Below are 19,961 nucleotides of genomic sequence, written 5' to 3'. Positions count from 1 at the left end.
CGAGATTAGGGTGTGAAATATCAACGCTGGCTGCTTTTCGTAACGGTGCTAAGAACAAGAGTTGCAGATTGTAGAGTATGGGGGTCTGTATCGTTGGGCGGGATATTTAGTTGAGCGTATCTTGTCATAATCTATTCTCTAATTCTTTATTCCTGATCATGCAATTTTATCTAACTTTCTATGGGTCAAAAGTTAACTTCTCTGACTTCACGACAACCTCTCCCACGACATCAGCTGCCGAAGAACCCAGTGAGAATCGATATTCTCCTTCATCGACCACCCACTTCTGAAGACCAGTGTCGTAGTACGCCAAGTATCTCTCCTTAACTGAAAGTTGCACCGTCTTCTTCTCACCAGGCTGTAGCTGCACCTTGCTAAAGGCCACGAGAGCCTTGATTGGGTGGTCTGCACTGGACGAAGCTCGTCCGGCGTAAACTTGCACCAATGAGCCTCCGGCCTTGTTTCCTGTGTTTGAGACTTCAGCGGTGATAGCCCAGGCTCCATTGTCTCTCGTGACATTCTTCAGGTTATACGCAAAAGTCGTGTAAGACAAGCCGTGACCAAAGGGGAAGTTGACCTTGTTCTTGTCAAGGCGATCAAAGTGTCGATATCCGATAAAGACTCCTTCTTCATACTTGACCTTGAGTTGGTCATTCACGTACTCGCCAGGGAAGTTTCCGTGCGCTGGGCAATCCTCGAGACGCTTGGGGAAGCTAACTGGCAGTCGACCTTCGGGGTTGACGGCTCCAGTGAGAACGTCGGCGATGGAGTAACCGCACTCTTGACCGGGGAACCAGGCTTGCATGACGGCAGATACCTGATCAAGCCAGGGCATGGCGATAGCAACGCCGGTGGAGTTCACCACAATGGTGTTCTTATTGGCAGCCGCAACAGTCGAGACCATGGCATCCTGAGTTCCCTTGCGAGGAAGGTTGAAAGAGTCCTGATCACGACCCTCAGTCTCCCATTGGGGGTCGTGACCAGTAAAGACAATAGCGTAATCAGCATTCTTGGCAACCTCGGAAGCTTCTCCGAGGAGATCAGCATCATGGTCAGACTCGAGCGAGAAGCCGAGACGAACACCACTGCGACCTTCAAGGATGGTCAGGCCAATCTTTGTAGGGGGGTCACTGCAAATCCGCAGACGGTATGTCTTGCCAGCCTTGAAGCTATAGCGGAACTCGGGCTCCGGAGCTGCCAAGAACAACGAACCCATGGGATCCGAGCAGTTGCCAGGCTGCTCAAAAATGAGATCGTCGTCAACAAAGACGCGGGTAGGTCCCAGTCCAGAGCAGGCGATATAATGTGTACCTGTCTCAGCTGGTGTAAAGTCTCCAACAATCTCGAGTCTTCGCCAGAGGGACTCTTGAGATCCTAGAGGCGAATACACCGAGGTTGGCTGAGAGATGACTGACACGGGTTCAGTCTTGCCGCTCTCAAATAGTTGTCGGCTGAAGCCTGGTTGTCCATCGAGGCCGACCACAGTACCACAAGAGCCATCCTTGCTAATCGCCGGAAGAAGACGCTCACGGTGAGCTCCCTTTGCAAAAGTAAACTCAACCTCATCTCCAAGAGCTTCATGTAGGGCGTCCCAAGGGGTGACTTTTCGGTAGGCGTTGACAGCAGCACTACCACCACCGTGGGCCATAGCATCCTTGGCGAAGCCAATGAGAGCAATCTTCTTCTTGCTAACCTTGTCCTTTGACAGGGGCAGAAGGTTTCCTTCGTTCTTCAACAGCACGATGCCTCGTGCACCCGCTTCTCGAATCATATTCCGGAGCTCGGGGCTATCAGTAGACTGTTCAAGAACAGCAGGATCCGCCTCATCCTCGAGGGCCTTGAGCTTCAGAGCAAACTGAATAACAGACTTGGCCCGCTCGTTGATGACCTCTTCCGTGACTTCTCCCTTCTTAAGTGCTTCGATAACGTCAGCCTCCTTACGAAGTCGAGGAGGTCCAGGCATTTCCAAGTCCAATCCGGCGTTGAGGGCGGAAGCAACCGAGTTTGTGCCACCCCAGTCACTCATGACGAGACCATTCCAGCCCCAGTTTCCGCGAAGGACGTCCTTCAAAAGCCAGTTATGTTCGTCGCAGTGAACTCCGTTGACGTGGTTGTAAGCTGTCATGATGGCCCACGGCTTGGCCTCCTTGATGGCAATCTCGAAGGGGCGGAGATAAATCTCACGGAGGGCTCGCTCGTCGATGGTCTCATCAACCGTCGTCCGAGCCGTCTCCTGCTCGTTGGCCACAAAATGCTTAATCGTTGCGGAAACACCAACACTCTGCAGACCCTGAATGACTCGAGAAGACATCTTTCCCGCGAGGAAAGGATCTTCACTGAAGCTCTCAAAGTTACGTCCTCCAAGCGGATGTCGATGAATGCAAACCGTAGGTCCTAGGATGCAGTGGGCTCTCTTGCCCCTTGCCTCCTTGGCGAGAGCCTGGCCGAACCTCTCGGCGAGCTCTGTGTCGAAGCTCGCTGCGAGATTGCATGCTGCCGGGAAACAGGCGGATTTGATGCTAAGGTCTGTGGCTGCCGAGCGGACTCCATTGGGGCCATCAGCTGTCTGAGGATGTGTTAGTGTGTTTTGTATAATGGGTGCTTGGATGTTACCTTGATCGCTGGGACTCCCTTTTCGGGCAGACCGACAGTCTCAGAGAAGTTCTGGCCTGCGAGCAGGGATATCTGAAAGTGACGATATTAACTCCAAGACTAGGGCATGGTTGGATTAATGGGACATACCTTCTCCTCCAACATCAGCGACTTGATAATCGCATCAATATCAGTATTCTTGGCCATCTTTTAATCTCGTTATCTCAGAATAGCCAGTTTCAGACTTGATCGAGAATCACGAGTGATTGACACAACACCAGCTCACTTTATCAACGTGCTCCGTTCAGCTATGGGTCGAAGCTAACTGGAGAGCTAGACATGATAGCCAATCATGTCCGGATCCGAGATCCTTTCCGGAGGGTCCAACTCCACTTGGATGAGGAGTTGGTGATTCTCGGCTAAGAAGTTCGGCTATTACGACATCGAATATTACACGATCAAATTATTCGAGGTTTGTCTTCAGGTTGAAGAGATCAATTCCCATGCTAATGACTGCCGTTCTCGTCGTACTTTTTATACTATGTCAATAAAATGGCTGCCAAATGATGGCTAGCAAAGTGCGGAGATCCCTGCAGGTCTATGGGTTGCCAGGGTGTGTGTAGACCGAAAGCCCCAGCGAAGTCAATAATTGCTTCTTATTGCTCGGCATCCGGAACTACGAATTACGGTGTACAGATGATATCTGACATGATACAGTGGGGACTTCGGAGCAGTGGAGGAAAAGAAGACTAGTGTCCATGACTACCTACGAGGCAAGGCCTCTTCAGCGTGTCCCGGTAACCGATATTGTGTGAGTCTCGGTACTGACAGAACCAATTTCTGGTATCCCATAGGTTCTTTAACTCAATGAGCTGGTTGTTTCCAGGTTTACAGCTCCATATATACAAGGGGTGACTTAGGTTTACACTCTTGGCGGCGAAAATCAACCGATATCTCACTGAAAGGATGAAGATGGGATCCAAAAGATCAATTATCTAGCCAAGGCCTGGATCCTCTTCCTAGATTATACTAAATGGGCTTGAAATTTCTTAAGCAGTCAGGGTCTTCGGATTAAGCAAGCTCAACCTGATCGACCTGCTTGTCCTTCTTGTTATCCTTCTCCAAATCTCCACCCTCGATATCCGCAAGCTTTCCAGCGTGGAGAGCACCATTGGACTTGCCCTCGAACACTTCCTGGATCTCCTCAAGAGTGTGGCCCTTGGTCTCTGGGAAAAGGAACCAGATGACAACAATGAGCATGGCCAAAATGCAGCAGAAGACGATGTAGTACTTCCACCCAATCTTACCCATGGCGATGGGGTTGACCTGGTTTCCAACCACCAATCCAACAAAAGTGCTGATGTACATGATGGAAACACCACGACCACGAAGAGTGTAGGGGTAAATCTCGACGATGTACGCTTGAAGCAGAGGAGCCCACGCGATGGCGTAGAAGAAGAAAGTGATGAAGACGAAGCCAACGATAGCTCGACCAGTTTCCTCACTCCTTGTCGAAGCAAAGTGGGAGCTAAGGGCGGTCCAGATGACATACGAGACACACATGCCGCATGTCGAGGTAAGGAACAGGGTTCGGCGTCCGAGACGATCGACCAACATGGCACCAACAAAGATGGCAGCCAACCAGTTGGAAATCTGCAGCAGACCGTTGATGAGAGTCTGGTCCTTGACGTTGGTGATGCCGATAGTGTTAAGAACGAGGACGAGATAGTAGCTGCATATGGTTAGCATATTATCAACAGTCGAGGAAAAAGCCACACTGACCTGACAAGGTTGATTCCGTTCCATTGAGCAAACCAGCCAACAATGACAGCGATAAGAGTACGCCTACGGTTCGCAGGTGTACGGACAAGTTCGAGCCAAGAGTTCTGCGACATGGCATCGGCCTCGTGCGTCAAAGCACCCTCAATCTCTGCCATCTCAAAGTGGACAAGAGGGGCATCAAAGTCACCTCCAGCATGGTATTCGGCCAGGATTTTCCGAGCTTCTTCCCTTCGACCGTGTGCGACGAGCCATCGAGGCGATTCGGGGAGGAAGTAGATCGTAAGAAGCTGAAGAGCGGGGAGAGCTCCTTGGAGAAGAGAAGGGATTCTCCAGCTCCATGTCGTGTCGAGCTTGAATGTGCCGAAGGTGCACCACGCAGCAATGATGCCTCCCAAGTACTGTCATCCTCAAAGTTAGTTGAGGCGTTTCCATATCTCATCGAAGGGCTTAACTCACGAAAGAAGTGTTGTAGAGAGCTGTCAGCTTGCCGCGATGCGTCGGGTACGCAAGCTCTGTGATGAGAATAGGGCTTGGCTGGGCGAGGAAACTGGTGAAGAAGCCGAGAATAGCTCTCGCAGCAATGAACGTGTGAAGGTTCTGAGACACGGCTTGCATGATGGCAAAAGCAACACATGTCAAGGCGCCAATGGCCATGGCCGTCTTTCTACCAAATCGATCGCAGACGTAGGTGACGAGAAAGAGGGCAACGACTTTGCCGGCAGGGTAGACCGAGTTCATGGCTCCGAGCATGGCGCCTTGGGGGTTACCAAAGTATTGTCGCCATTGGGGGAGAGTTTGAAGACCGTTCATCATAGATCCTGAGATGTCAGCGACCATGAAGCGCAATTGGAGTCGTCGTAGAGCTCACCATCGTAGCCAATTGCGCCGGACGACACGAGGGGGATCAGAAGAAGGAGGTTGAGCTTGAGGAGATGAGGCGTGCGATACCATGGTCGAGGATCGTTGGGAAGGACCTAAGATGGTCAGTACTCGTGATAATCAAGTCAATTGGAATGTTTGACTCACTGCAGCGAGCTCAGGGCCGACGACTGCAGCCGCCCCTTTTTCTCTCCTTGTGCGATGAAGAACCCATGATGTCGTCGAGGGTGAATGAAGCGATTCCAAGACAGGGATTGAGCAGACACCTTTGGGTCAGACAAAGATTGATGGATGCAACGCAAACACCAAGGATGCAGGTCTCGATTCTCTTATATCTTTGGAGATGCAGGCAAAAAAGAAAGGATCAAGATTTCCCCCAACCCCACACATTTTCTATGAGGAGTGACCCCACGGGGAGGGACAGTTCGGAGGATGGCCTGTCAAAGGGTGGAGTTTGACCGTCAAAATCTGGACAAGGATCCGACGCTACCGTTTAGACCTTGGACTCTTCCGAGTTTTCGGACCGGATTATGATTGGCTCTTGGCTTCTAGTTCCGATGATGACGGCTTGTGATTTGACAGAGTCTGACTTGTGACTCTAACCCCGACGCGTCAAAGCAAGGTCTCACGGGAGATGCCCATTTTTAGCGGCCAAACTCCGAGGCCGCTTCCACGTGGGCATCAAGATTCTTTGAGGTTGAATGAATGATCAAGACCGGTTAAATAACGAGTCCATACATAAGATGGAACTAGTATTGCCACACGGACGGACAGCTCGGTTGAACGGGGTCGCGTGTTGAGATCGAGAACTTCAAGGTAGCCGAAGAGAACCGAGATCGCGAAAACCATCCGTCTGCCTCCTGTCTCTTCATAGATGTTTTTCATCATGATGAAAGATAAAAATCACGTGTCTTTCGGCAATTCATCTCAAAATGTTGGAAGATTCTTGCGTCTGTAATACTTTGTTGCCGAACAAAAAGTTAAAGTTTTAGGGAGATGCTCCAGTTGTCTAGGGTAGTCTGGCTTTGTGAAGCAACAAGAAGGTGGCATGAGCATGGTGATGTGATGCCATGCAACGATACCTCTCATAATGCAGATAGGTGTGAGTTTTCTACTGCAGGCAATAGAGAAGAATAAAAAAAGCGGCCACTGTGTTAGCACGGGTTCGGGTATGATACTTTGAAGTATCAATATTGTCTTCCTTAGTATAGTCGCAGCCCGGCCCTTGATGTGATAACTGGGCCGATAGATGGCCGTGCAACAAGCAGTCGGGCATTTATCAACGCAAGAGACCTATTGATAAACTCATACCACATTCAATGCGAAATCTTACAAGTTTGCAAGTCATGTGATGCCAGCTGTATGCTCAGAGGGGACTGTCAAAGAAGCTTCTGCTTGAATAGTAATCATCGGGTCGCCGACAAATCCGCCCGTCTCGCTAGACACAAAGAACTCGTACGAATTTCTGCATTTGGATTTGCGACATGTAATTCTTCCTTCCGCTTACGAACTTTTTGCTGCCCATGTCTCGCTTGACCACCCGACACTTAGCAAAGCACCCCGTGCATTGGTAATGATGGCATGCCCTCGATGTAGCCCGCTCGGGCTTGTCTGACATATTTAATCGCAGTGTCAGGATGTCATAGTTTCCCAATGACTCTGAAACAGTGTGATTAGTCACACTGTCCAAACTTGTCGGTGATGGTGCGCCTTTCGCCGAATGGCTTCGGAGGTTATGACACTCAACCAGCAGCACCACACAATTGGATAGTAATCTTGATTATCGTGCACCATTTGGAACCATTTCCTGATTACTCATGATTATAATGATGAAGGTGATGCGATTAAAAGCCACTCCTCCACAGTATCCGACCCCTCCGACGCCGGACATGAGAAGAAGAAGCCTTCATAAAAACCTCTCAGCTGAACCAGCATTCATCTCTTGCGATTTGCTAGCATACAGCACTATCTCACTTCTGAAGAAACTCAGCACTAAAACATGTCGTCTCAAAATAGCAACCCCCCCACAGTCTTTGTCGTTGGTGCAACCGGCGCACAGGGCATTCCTATTGTTCGCCACCTCGTCAAAGACCGCGCTTACAGAGTCCGCTTCCTAACGCGCGACGCCGATTCCCCACGGGCAAAAGCCCTCATCGCCCTCGGGAATGTCGAGCCCCTTGTTGGGACCTTTGCCAGCGAGGAAGACCTCCGAAAGGGCTTCCGCGGTGCCCAGTATGCGTTCATCAACATCGACGGGTTCAATTGTGGAGAGAAGACGGAGACATTCTGGGCCATACGAAGCTATGAGCTAGCTCTCGAAGAAGGCATTAAGTTCTTTGTCTATGGAAACCTCGACTTTTCGTATAAGAAGAGCGGATATGACCCAAAGTTCCGGACTGGCCATTACGACGGCAAAGGTCGAATCGCCGAATGGATCTTGCAACAGAACAAGGATCCAAAAAATGCGGCACGAATGGGCGCTGCAATTTTCACTACTGGGCCATATATGACAATGTCAATTGCGGCGCACACTCCCATGAGTCCTCGGGTTGAGGATGGTGTCGTCACATGGAGAGTCCCCCTCGGGGATGGCGCTGTGTGTCACGTTGACCTGGATGATTGTGGACACTATGTCCGCTGGCTGTTTGAGCATCAAGAGAGAGCCAATGGAATGGATCTCGAAGTTGCTATTGACCTGATCGGCTACAACGACCTGGCCAAGGCCTTTGAGAAGGTGTCTGGACACCCAGCCCGATATATCGACACCGACCTCGAAACTTACTGGACGTCAGGTCCTCTTGGAGATGGATCCCCTAGTAGCGCATACAACTCTGATCTCAATGATCCCGCTGCAATGACAATGCGCCAGAACTTTACTGGGTTTTGGAACATTTGGAAGGCGTCTGGAGGGAACAAGGGTTTGGTCCAGCGAGACTTTAAGCTTCTAGATGAGATTCACCCTGGAAGAGTCAAGTCAGCTGAGGAATGGTTCAGGAAGGAAGAGAAGAAGGGAATTGAACAAGGCTTGGGGAGCCTCTGGGATAGGGTCAACAATCTCAAGCCCGTGTTGAAGCTTGTTGAGGATCGACGGAAGGGTCGTCTGTGACAAAGGTCAACAACACGCTTGATGTGTAAGAGCGAACACACTCCTCTTCACTCTTCAAATTGAGACATTTGGTATATTATCCCACCTTTTGTTGAGATTAATCTCCTGAAATCTATCTCTCAGCACCCTGACACGAGTTGCAACCTCAACAACCTTCACTATTAAGATAATCGCTTCACAATTGCATCATTTAAATCAAGGTGATGCTATGGTGACCAATCGAACTATCCCATCCTATCAAACCCAAGCAACTGGGCACATGACTCACAGACTCAACCTGCACTGGGCTAGAACAGTCGGCGCAACCGCAGGGGATGATTAAGCCACAGCAGCCGTTGGTCCAGACTCTGTGGAGCACACGTCGGAATACGCCATTGTTTCGGAGGTTGATTAGCCCCCCGAGCAGGGCTGAAGTCGACCTGCGAAGCTCCTCGACGAGGTCACGGAGTGTAAAGTAGGCTCCGTTAAAGTCCATCGCCGACAGCTGCAGCTTCTTCTCCTCACGTCGGACATATTTCGAGTTTGGCTAAGCGTTGAGGGTGTTGGAGAAGGATGGGTAAGGGCTTTTGTTGACGCTTGGTGAGCCAACTCCCCGTTTGCCTGGATGCTTACCCCTACGCTTACCCTGGCGCCAGAGCTAAGCACCACGCTACTAGAGAGCTGGCCGTACAAGGCTTCTGGAACACCGACATAGAAGAGCTCTTCAAAATCTCAAAGAAAGAGCCTTGGTGATTTCGTTCAACAACACACCCATGGCCTCGGTGCAATGCCGAGAAACATGGTTCGATCCTCGCCCGCAAAAACCTGGGGTTACATGAACCACCAATCTCAACCTCACCCACGCCATCTTCCCCATATCCGTTCTCATAGCGGGTCTCTCAAGATCTCTAGCGTCTCCTACCGGTCAATAGCCATGCATCTCCCCCGCAAATGAGACAATATCGTCGCATCTCGCGCGACAAGAAGCCCTCGGAGCCCAGTTCTGAAGCCGACCTCCCCCATCTTCGCGTTCATTTCCCCAGGTTTTAGTGCCGTTTTCCCCGCTCTCGGCTTTTCCTTTGCTCCCCACAAGGGAGATCTTGCCCTATTCCGGGGTTGAGGTCATCTGGTCAGTCAGTTCAAGGGACATAAATACAAAGCATTGACCTTGTGAAGTTTTAATTTTTTGCAAAGTCAGGGCTCCAGTGAGATCAGCATTGACTTTAGAGACGCACTCCAATTCCCTTTCAACATGACAGCCGCGCAAGACAATCGTCAGCTTGCTGACTCCAAGGAGGCGCCAGACTTTGCGCATGTCAACAGCGTGCTTGAGGATGAGAAGCCTTCGGCGGTGGAAGAGCGGGACTACACTGGCACCGCAAAGAAGACAGATCCTGAGGAGATTCGTCTCGTGAGGAAACTCGATCTCTGGATCATGGTAAGTGGCATTGAGCGTCCAATCTTGATCATAGCTAACATTCGACAGCCTTGCCTTTGCCTCATGTATTTCCTCAATTACGTCGATCGAAATGCCATCGCCCAAGCCCGACTGAACAATCTCGAGGAGGACCTCAACATGACCGGCACCGAGTTTAACACAACTGTTTCAATGTACGTTGAAACGCAGGAGATGGAATTTCTCAAACTAACACAATTCACAGTCTATTTGTCGGCTACGTTTTGATGCAGGTCCCCAGCAACATGTTGATCACCAAGGTCAAGCCGGGTATCTACATGAGCGCATGGATGTTGGTCTGGGCAGTTGTTTCTGGTAAGTCTATCCCTGCAAGATCGAGCTTGGCTGCTTGGCATCAGATCTCTAACCCCATTCCAGGGTGCACAGCACTTGTCAAGAACTATCAGGGTCTCTTGGTTTGCCGATTCTTCCTGGGTATCACCGAAGCACCTGTAAGTGCCCAATTGTTTGATGCCGCGATCTGTTATTGACTTGAGAAGTTCTATCCAGGAGCTACCTATATCCTGTCCATCTTCTACACCAGAAAAGGTTTGTTGGACATATTTTCAGGAAACGCAAAAGACTAACCAATGACCTAAACAGAGGTCGCCTCTCGAATCGCCCTTCTCTACTGCGCTCAGATCCTTGCTACCGGTTTCTCTGGACTCATTGCCGCTGGTATCTTTGCCGGTATGGACGGTCTCAAGGGAATCGAGGGATGGAGATGGTAGGTCCCCAACGCCAAGCGCACAGCCCCAAACTAACCCCATGCCAGGCTCTTCATCGTCGAGGGTGCCGCGACTGGTCTCGTCTCTCTCATTGGCTTTGTTCTTCTCCCCAACACTCCCCTCACGACCCACTGGCTCAACGAGCGCGAGAAGCAGCTTGCCCACTCTCGCATGGAGAAGGATAAGCTCTCTGATGCTTCTGATGAGAAAGCTTCGTCTTGGGAGGGTCTCAAGCAGGCTTGCTCTGATAAGAGGACTTGGCTCTTCTGCCTGATGCAGAATTTCCATCTGTCTGCCTGCTCATTCAACTCTTTCTTCCCTACGTGAGTTCCCATCTCTCTGCTCTATACATACGAGTTTATCCACTGACCCATTCGTTTATTAGTGTCGTCAAGACTCTTGGCTTCAACACAACCATCACCCTCGTCATGACCTGCCCTCCTTTCATCTTCGCTGGTGCTGCTGGTATTGGCTTTGGCTGGAGCTCTGGCCGCTTCCACGAGCGCACATGGCACATCACTGCCGGCCTCTCCATTGCCATCGTTGGTTTTGCCCTTGCTGCTGCAACCTTGAACACGGCTGCTCGCTACGTGGCTTGCTTCATCTTCCCCGTGGGTGCTTATGCTGTCAACTCTGTCATTATCGGATGGGCCGCATCTACTCTGTCTCAGACAAAGGAGAAGAAGGCTGTAAGTCTACCTTCGATTCGGAAATACTCTCCGCAAGTACGATTTCTAACTGTCTCTTCAAGGTCGTTCTGGCAATGACAAATGTCGGTGGCCAGATCGGTTACATCTACGGTGCCTACCTCTGGCCCAAGAGCGATGGACCCCGATATGGCATTGGTTTCGGTGCCTCTGCCGGTTTCGCCTTCTGCTCCATCATCTGCGCCTGGTGCATCCGAATCCTCCTTGTTCGAGAGAACCGAAGAATTCGAGCCTCCACTTCCGAGCATGTCAACCTTTACGGCTACTAAAAGGTTGAGAGACATCAGCCCTCTTACGGGTCATGAATGCCTGGGGCGCGGTGGGCTCGGGTATCTTCATCTCTAGTTTATGATGATTAAAGGCCAATGGTTTACAGCGCTGAGAGAGAGATTTGATGATATTATGAACAGGGTCTTCTTCATTTGGGATAAGGAATAGTCTGGAGAAGGTGTTGGGGAACGAGTGGTGGGCACTCGGGAATACAGAAACCCCCCGAGTTCAATAGTAACTGGAGGACATGACACACATGATAGGCTTTGCAGTGCCACTCGCATGTGAACTTGTCGCCCCTCTTCACATTTTTGCTAGATACACTAGCAGGTATACATGCGTATTCTCTTGAGAATTCTCACAGTCAAACGCTAGTGCACAAATCCTGCTCATTGCACACGACTCAAATGCTAAACAAAACGCCTATTGATACATGGACTCAAAGAAGATACCAAACTTTCCTACGCGATGTTAACGCGGACAGTACTTCCGTCAATCTTGAAGTCGGACACAATATCAAGAGGCCACTTGGGCAAGGCCACAAAGTGGTCCTCCCACACCTGCTTATGCGGGCCACGTTTCGCCATCGCCACCTCATCCTGTCGTGTCTTTCGGGCGGCAAGAGTGACCTTGGAAAGACTCTTGAAGATGCTTGAATGACGAGCAGCATCTCGCAAAGCCAAGTGGGAAGCTCTGAGGACGGTGGGTTTGGCATCCTTTGCATCGATCCATTTGCTGCCCTTGGACCAATCCTTTCCATTGTATCCCCATTCCACATACAACTCCGTGCAGTCCTTGTTGAACAACTTCCGATCCTTGGGCTGAACTGTGATCTCAACGTAGTCACCCCGGACTCTTGGCGTGAACCGCGGGTCAATGCAGCCAAGATAACAGTCCAGAAAGCCTGGCTTAGAGCCCCGAGCGTCATTGAAGACTCCCTGGAATGCTTGCAAGATCTTGGCCTCATTGATAGACCCTGGCTTCCACTCTGCCGGACTTCGGAGAAAGAGCTTGCACAGAGAAGAATAATGGCGGTAAAGGGATTGCGAAATGTCCATTGTTTGAAGGGTCTCGTAAAGACTCGTCTGGAGATCATTAAGGAACACGCTCTTGCCAAGCAGCGTGGAGATCTTCGAATCCGTATCGTTTTGAGACTCGAGGACGCGTCCTTTCTGGACAAGAGAATTCATCCGGGAAGATATCGGTAGGTAAGATGATGACGACTGGAAACTGACGTGGTAGCAGCAAGTCAGGAGCCTGAAATGCCCTGGAGTTCCCAACTCTCGGAGGATGAGGAATAGACAAGAGGAGTTTCCTTCGTCCAGGACGTAGATGTGGTCGATTCCAGGCTTCACGTGCTGGTGGAGCGGGAAGTTGGCCGTGAGATACATGGACACAGTTGGGCCCTTCACCTTGAAGAGCCACAGCCCACCTAGCTCTTGGACAAACTTGGGAGCAGAAGGGAACGAGAGAAGATGAATCAAGTTGATTCCCAGGGTGCCTGTCGCAGAGTCTATCTTGGCGTCGAGGTACCAGGGCCTTTCAACATGTGCCTTGCAACTTTCGCGAATGGTGTTCCAAGTGAACCTTCCCGGCATCAAGTCGGCCTTTGGGAAGTTGTCCTGCTCGCTTTCGATTTCATCGGCGGTCTTCCACCTGGAGTTGCGAGCACTGACGTTGAGAAAGACTGAGCCCTTCCGATCCTTGAGCTTGGCCCACCAGGACTCGAACGTGGAGTATTCCCAGTTGTAGAAGTTTACCTCTGGAGCCTTGAAGATCCAGTTGGGGGCGGTCGATTTCCAGTTGGGCACCCAGGAAGGAGTTCGATCCCAGCCTTCCATAGCAGCTGCATTACGCAAGACGTCAATGTTCCTCAACTTGAGGAGGATGTGCGCAAAGACACCCAAGAACATGTGCTGGCAAGAGAGGCTGTAGTTGGCTTGGAAGTTGAACCCAGAAGAAGGGTTACTTCCAATCAGAGCCATGATCCCAAAGATTTTGTCGCGGGGGTCGGTGCATTGTGACTTGGAAACTGCTCGCAGAGTCTTGAACAGGCTCTGATCCTTGAACGCCTGCTGGCCAAGATACTCGAGCCAAGGTGCCTTAGTCTGTTCCCACTTGATGGAGAAACGAGAGGAAAGCGACTTGATTGTGGAAGAGTTCATCCAGAACTCAATGTCGCCGAGCTGGAAAACGGCTTGCCGGGAAAGGATGAGCTCTTGAATCACCCAGATACGGCTGAAATATCGATATTGAAGAAGGGCCGCCAAGTCGACGACAGGAACCGTCGGCTTCGATTTTCCATCAGACAACAGGAGTTGCCGCCGGAGAGGATATGGTTGTGTCGTTGGTGTGGCACCGAGATAAAGATACACAGATCGACAGGCCGAATAGATCTGGGCCATCTTGGAGACTTGGGCGTCACGCTCCTTGACATCATTCTGATTGATGCAAATAGCGTCTACCCAAATCATGCGGCATCCCCTCACTGGCCGCATAAGCCGAAGCATTGACCAGCAATTCTTCGTCTGTATTAAGACATCCCACCAAGGACCGACATAGATTGGCATGGAAAAGGAGCCGTCTCCGTTCTCCCCAGCCCATGTGTAAGAAGTGGCTTCGTACTCGGGGCATCGTTCGTTCTTGTAAACTTCAAGATCGAGGTGGATAGGGTCATCCGCGCTGATGGGTGCTGTAAGGGAGATCAAACGGAACTCATCCGGGGCCAGCCTGGATGGGTAAACTGGTGAGATTGGCACTTTCGCGTTGCCTGCAACGGGAGCGACCGGCTTTGCAGCTCCCTTGGGGGCTGTCGTAACATAAGGGACCGTGCTGGGCCAGGAAAGGTTCAACTGTCCCAACGCTTCATCCCGTGGCGGCGGCGTAAACGGGCCGGTGGCCTTTTGCTGCAGGAGGAGACTTTTGAGATCTGGCGCAGCACCGCAAGTCTTGCACCAGGGAGTCCCCTTCTGGACCACAATAAGTGGTGCCTTACATGTGGGTTTATGCCAACGGGCCATGATGTGATAAAGATGGAGAAAGGGGATAATTTGTGCACATTACAACCGAGATTGCAAGCGATCTACAGCAATTCTTAAGTACCCAGAAGAGAAATCTTCGACAGCAGATTGCACGGTCGTATCGGCGCCAAAGAGTGAGACGGCAGTTCTTGGCTCCAGGCATACTGAACCTGTTATTGGTCTCATTGGGAGCGGGCAATGCATGCATAAGCGCTCTGATGGAGAGAGCGGGCCGATGCGGGTTTGGCGGGAGCATCCACAATAATTACGAAACAAACTGCGCCTCACACAATATTATCCCAGTCCTTGCAGATGAAGAGTACTTGGATTAGATACTGAAGACCATACCACCGAAAGTAGCTTTTATCAGATATTTCTTGTCCTTCCCACCAACAGACACACCCTTTTCTTCAGTCTGTCTCACGGCTGAAGGGAAGCGGATTCATCATGCCATCGAGGCGCTTACTGTGCATCGGGGCGCCTACGAATTCGGCATTAGGCGCGATATCGAGATAATCATTGGATTAATCGTGTAAGGGTCCCTTGTGCCAGTAAGCAAAAGTCATTCAGCCCTCCAGGGCTGCAGTAGCTAAAAATGTACTTGACGGCTTGACAGACGTCAACGCATGACACTACGCATGTGTCGGCATATCATGTGGTGGGCAGCTTCTTGGCAGGAGATGACCTGAGCAAGAAGTTCATGATCACTGAAGGGGAGATGCTCTACTTTTAGAGGGAACAAAACCTTCTTTCCATGTGAGGCAGCAACCTTTATGTAATGCTATACATGGATGAGTTCCCAGGGTCCCGGACGGACGGTGGCAGACTTGGGAAAAAAAAGACGAAACTCGCAAAACAAGGTTCCTACAATCCCCTAGATCTAGTTCAATTCCTGTCATATAACCATATTCTGCTATCTCTATAATTTTGCAGTTTTCTACAGCATCTCATGCCTTGACCTCAGAGAACCCTGACTGACGACAAATTTTCTCCCCAAGACCTACCAAAGGCAACGTTCTACCTACCTATATAACTTGCTTTAAAGAGATAATCAAGCAATTTGAAACAGCTTAGATCAAGTCTCAGCACTTTCATCTGCCGCCTAGAGGACCTAGAGAAGAGAACAAACTAGCAGTCCGATGGTCGGAGGCAGCCGGACAGTCTATCCTGGGCCGACACCGGACCCTCTTATCTCGGTGTCCTTTTCCCCGATGCCGAATGCCGCGACCAACAGCACTTGACATGTTGATATTTAACCAACAAATGTTGACGAGCTTTTGACATGAAAGATTAAAGAACTTTATTAATGTTAGTTCTTCTAGAGCTAGCAAGGCTTTGAATTATGCTGGTTGCTACCATTCTGTCACAGTGAACCTTCAAGACTACGAGTGAAACAGCTCTCTGGCTCGGTCACACAGAACGCAGCGCACCATGGTCCACGCAAACCCTTGCGGATCCTGGGTCATAGGGTGTCCTAGATATTGGAACTCCTAGCTACTGCTTGTACCTTTTGGGGTATGAAGGCTAAGTAATACCCTAAATCGCCAAGATGTTGGAGTTGGCTGCCAATATCGCCAAGGGCGCCCACGAGGCAGACGCCAAGCTCCTACGAAAGGATTGCATGACTTGGAGACTTGAGAACGCATTATTAACCTTCTATAGAGCAGGAGACAAAGATTCTGATGGTTCTGGAAACATGGGAGATCGAGGCCAGTCTCAAGAATTAAGATCTGGACTTCAGGCAGGGATGCCAACAGCCAAAGTCCCGCGCCAATTAAGAGATTAAAATTCACGTCACACCATTTCCAGCTATGCATTGGACACACTCCAGGCATAATGGGTCCCAGCTTGTTGGGATGGGCTGAGGCAAGGCAGGTTTCTGTTAACTATAGCCCTACCAGCCAAGAGTCCGACGCTTAACCATTGAACAAAACGGCCCGTAGAAGTTGCTGTGTAATATGCAAGATGACTTTGACAAATCATCTCGCCACTTCTTTCATCCATCAGCCGCACTCCGCGGGTTCCGAGGCCAGGGACTTTGGAAGACGCAGGGAGGGCGGCACTCCGCTCCGGATGGTTCGATCTGTAGTTATGGACGCTGTTCCAGGTTTAAGGCCTAATGATACAATGGACCGCTGCGACAGATAAAACAGTCACAGCTCGCCGGAGTCGAAATATCAAGCTTGAAAGGGATTGGACGATGTCATAGCCAAAGAGGAGTGCTTGTACTGAAGTTGTATTGAAAGTGGCGACAACGGTGCATGATGGCCTTCAGCAAAAGCTTCACTGGATGTCAAGAGTCGACAAAATCAGATGATCGGTTATGTTGACAACCATAAACGGAATGTGACAGACGCATGTAAGAAGCCAAGATCAGCAACATGGTTGGTGGCAGCTTGGGAGTTCCTAGTGGAAAGGGACTTTGGGAGCCCACTGAAACCAGGCCCATGGAAACGCGGTCCATTTGTAAGCCAGGTTTCTTCAATATGGCCGGCCTATCTTTGGCAGCCATTAATTGCTAGGGTCTGAACTTTGGGATCGGCGAAAAGGGTGGAGTTTCAACTGAAGACTTGGGGAAGATGTTGCTACGCATTAAGTGACAGATGAAGCATTTCTAATCTCATTGAATATTTTATACGGGTTTGTTGGTTCAGTAGACACCTCGGTGACTTTTGGGTCAACTTTTTACCGTGACAGCGCAGGATACGTCAGATGCAGTCAGCATCCTTCGCCCACATTCCTGGATTCCAATCCCGTAGCGAGGCTGACGCAGCATTGAAAAGTGACATGCTGCTCGGACTTTGTTGGCAGACGAGTCCGAGGTTCCTGACATAGTCTCGTTCTCTGAAGAACGTTTGTTTGGTCACTTTGCTGGGTTGTCAGTTATCACCATAGGGTTTTATCCAATGGGATAATCCCCAGTCCGGTGAAATCTCGTAATAGTACTGGTGCAAGACAACATCGGACCATAGTGCTTCCCAACTGGGACTCATTTTTCGATCAAGTTGTGATGTGTGCTCCATGATCATGATGATACCCTTACATTCCCCCTCCCTGTCTACGTCAGCTGCATCAAATGCATTTCATGGGCCTAAGAATAGATGCAAGAAGATATCGCTTTTACAGTCCGTCCAGCTGGCAGATATATCTTGGTGTGGTTATCCCCATCTTTTGACCTGCCGTGGCTTCATCTCAGACACAACGCACTCATACCCAAAATACAACGTTTCACGCTCCCGCCATTTCTCCAGCTACAAACCGCTAAGCCTATAAGCCTACCAAGACCCAAGTTACTTTTTTTTTTTTTTTTTTTTTAGCTTGAGAGGCGGTTATTAGCAAGGGGCAACTGAAATTGTCACCCCAACTCGCGTCTCACAGCGACGACCACCCGAAAACCAGCACAATAACCACATAATCAGCAAAATGCCATCCGCAACACGTAGCGGCAACAAAAGAGGAATGGACAAGTTCAGGAACAAGCTGAATCAATCTCTCGAGGAGAAGAGGAGAGAAAGGGAGGCTGCCGCTGCTGCTGCGGCCGCCGAGGAAGAAGAGCAAGAAGAGGAGGAATGGGAGGAAGAGGGTGAGGAAGAAGAAGATGAAGAGAACGGGGACGACGAGGAAGAAGAGAATGAAGGCGAGGGGGATGAAAATGAGGAAGAGGAAGAGGACGAAGAATATGATGATGAATAAGAGAAACAACATGGATAATTCTCGAAACACCAAAGGAGTTCTTTAATACCCATATCAGCCATCCTATCAATATCATACTCCCCTAGCGACATCAGGTCTACCAGTTCGCGCCATTCCTTGCCTTCCTCCTTCGTCTTAGCCCACCAATGGCCACATCGCCTTAGTCAGCCAATAAAAATCTTTCTTATCTCGTGTTCAACCACATGTTCTTTATCATTCACCGCATCAACTTTACTCAAACGCTCACCAATGGCAGTCACCGAATCAGTCAGCACTGGCCGCGTAGTCGGCGCCTTGGCTTGCCAGCTGGACTCGTATCTCAAAACTCTCGATACCGAGGTTATTTCGTGTGTCAAGGCGCCGGCAGAAGCTAGCAAAGCCTCCAAGAAGAAGAAACAAGAGGCTGCTCCTCAAGATGAGTGGTTAATTGAGTGTGCCGATTCTGTCTTGTTTCCCGAAGGTGCGAAAACTGTTCCTCGCCAGTCAAGATGAGTCTAACCTGGATCTCTCAGGTGGCGGCCAACCTTCGGATCACGGCACTATTACTCTTCTGGCCGACACTGACCAGACCCCAATCCCCATCAAAAACGTTCAAAGACATGGCCTGCGATGCGTCATCTACTCTCCTCAGCCTCTATCTCCTGGCGACAAAATTCGTCAAGAGGTTGACTGGGCTCGCCGATGGGACCACATGCAGCAACACACAGGCCAGCATCTTCTCTCCGCCATCATGATGAACGACCATGGCCTCAAGACCCTTGGTTGGGGCATGGGTGCTGCTGGAACTATGAATTATGTGGACATTCCTCGGAAACCAACCGAGGAGGAGATGCAAAGCATTCAGTCTCGGTGCAGCCAGTTCATCCGTGATAATCTTCCCATCAAAGTCGAAACACCTGATGACGCCAAGCACGAGAAACTTCCTGGAGATTATGACAAGTCTGAAGGTGTCGTTCGGGTAATTCACATTGGCGACATTGATATTAATACGTGCGTATTCATCACCCACTTTACCGCCTTGGTACTGACCATTATAAATAGCTGCTGTGGTACTCATCTCTCTCAAACTTCTCATGTCTCGCTTGTCATACTCGGCTCTACTCAGTCGGTGCACGGAAAGAACTGCCGTCTCTCGTTCATGACTGGAGACAGGGCCGTGTCACTCGCCAACGCATCTGTTGGCGCCGTCGGCTCCATCGCAAAGCTCATGTCATCCAGCAGTGCACCGACTGAGGTTCTTGCAAAGACTTCAACAATGTGCGATACTGTGACAGAGTTACGAAGGGTCGAGAGAAAGCTCATGCTTGAGATTGCCAAATATGAGGGTGATCGAGTCAACGCAGTTATGCGGGGCGGAAAGAATGCATGGGTCCACCGCTCCGATGGTGGAATGGACTTCATCAATAAGATCATAGGCGAGACGAAAGAGGCAGTCCAGGGAACTGGCCATGTTGTTGTCTTTGCCATAGGCGAGTCAAAGGGTACTGGCCCAGTGGTCATTGTGGGCGATAAGGAAGCAGTAGAGGACATGGCGACTAAAGTCAAGGGGGTCGTCAAAGACATCAAGGGCGGAGGTGGCGGCGGTAAATGGCAAGGAAAGGTCAAGGAATGGCAGCACTCTGAGTTGACGGCGCTGAAAGAACTGGTAGAATCATAGATAGAATTCGACTAGACTGTACAAGAAGATACACGACTTGATACACAATATCATGAACAGGGAAATGGAAGAGAAGTCTTGAAGTATTGTCT

At 50.2% G+C, this 19,961-nt stretch overlaps 7 protein-coding genes across 7 annotated transcripts; 4 read left to right on the top strand and 3 right to left on the bottom strand.

Moving 5' to 3' along the window:
- Nucleotides 1-178: 178 nt before the first annotated feature.
- On the bottom strand, nt 179-2,799 carry MRS44_016849 (uncharacterized protein; the record flags this gene model as incomplete). Its single annotated transcript, XM_065618206.1, has 3 exons — nt 179-2,566; nt 2,614-2,685; nt 2,743-2,799. The coding sequence occupies 3 exons, from the start codon at nt 2,797-2,799 to the stop codon at nt 179-181; spliced, it is 2,517 nt and encodes an 838-aa protein (XP_065474278.1).
- Nucleotides 2,800-3,663: 864 nt separating this feature from the next.
- MRS44_016848 (uncharacterized protein) lies at nt 3,664-6,141 on the bottom strand (the record flags this gene model as incomplete). Its single annotated transcript, XM_065618205.1, has 5 exons — nt 3,664-4,324; nt 4,375-4,772; nt 4,831-5,192; nt 5,243-5,348; nt 5,992-6,141. The coding sequence occupies 5 exons, from the start codon at nt 6,139-6,141 to the stop codon at nt 3,664-3,666; spliced, it is 1,677 nt and encodes a 558-aa protein (XP_065474277.1).
- Nucleotides 6,142-7,252: 1,111 nt separating this feature from the next.
- MRS44_016847 (uncharacterized protein) lies at nt 7,253-8,359 on the top strand (the record flags this gene model as incomplete). Its single annotated transcript, XM_046271076.2, has 1 exon — nt 7,253-8,359. The coding sequence occupies one exon, from the start codon at nt 7,253-7,255 to the stop codon at nt 8,357-8,359; it is 1,107 nt and encodes a 368-aa protein (XP_046130549.2).
- Nucleotides 8,360-9,590: 1,231 nt separating this feature from the next.
- Nucleotides 9,591-11,498, top strand: MRS44_016846 (uncharacterized protein; the record flags this gene model as incomplete). Its single annotated transcript, XM_046270110.2, has 9 exons — nt 9,591-9,776; nt 9,825-9,949; nt 10,000-10,109; nt 10,173-10,246; nt 10,295-10,343; nt 10,398-10,521; nt 10,570-10,845; nt 10,908-11,211; nt 11,274-11,498. The coding sequence occupies 9 exons, from the start codon at nt 9,591-9,593 to the stop codon at nt 11,496-11,498; spliced, it is 1,473 nt and encodes a 490-aa protein (XP_046130550.2).
- Nucleotides 11,499-11,960: 462 nt separating this feature from the next.
- Nucleotides 11,961-14,519, bottom strand: MRS44_016845 (uncharacterized protein; the record flags this gene model as incomplete). Its single annotated transcript, XM_046272148.2, has 1 exon — nt 11,961-14,519. The coding sequence occupies one exon, from the start codon at nt 14,517-14,519 to the stop codon at nt 11,961-11,963; it is 2,559 nt and encodes an 852-aa protein (XP_046130551.2).
- Nucleotides 14,520-17,942: 3,423 nt separating this feature from the next.
- Nucleotides 17,943-18,212, top strand: MRS44_016844 (uncharacterized protein; the record flags this gene model as incomplete). Its single annotated transcript, XM_065618204.1, has 1 exon — nt 17,943-18,212. One exon carries the CDS (start codon nt 17,943-17,945, stop codon nt 18,210-18,212), a length of 270 nt encoding a protein of 89 aa, XP_065474276.1.
- Nucleotides 18,213-18,461: 249 nt separating this feature from the next.
- MRS44_016843 (uncharacterized protein) lies at nt 18,462-19,869 on the top strand (the record flags this gene model as incomplete). The annotated part of the gene is made up of 3 exons (XM_046276628.2): nt 18,462-18,672; nt 18,725-19,202; nt 19,254-19,869. The coding sequence occupies 3 exons, from the start codon at nt 18,462-18,464 to the stop codon at nt 19,867-19,869; spliced, it is 1,305 nt and encodes a 434-aa protein (XP_046130552.2).
- Nucleotides 19,870-19,961: the final 92 nt, after the last annotated feature.

This window comes from Fusarium solani (genome assembly GCF_023522795.1).
Source record: "Fusarium solani strain SB1 chromosome Unknown bctg00000012, whole genome shotgun sequence".
Lineage (NCBI taxonomy): Eukaryota > Fungi > Ascomycota > Sordariomycetes > Hypocreales > Nectriaceae > Fusarium > Fusarium solani.
Note: the sequence above shows the minus strand (reverse complement) of the source record. Positions and strands in the feature narration are given on the sequence as shown.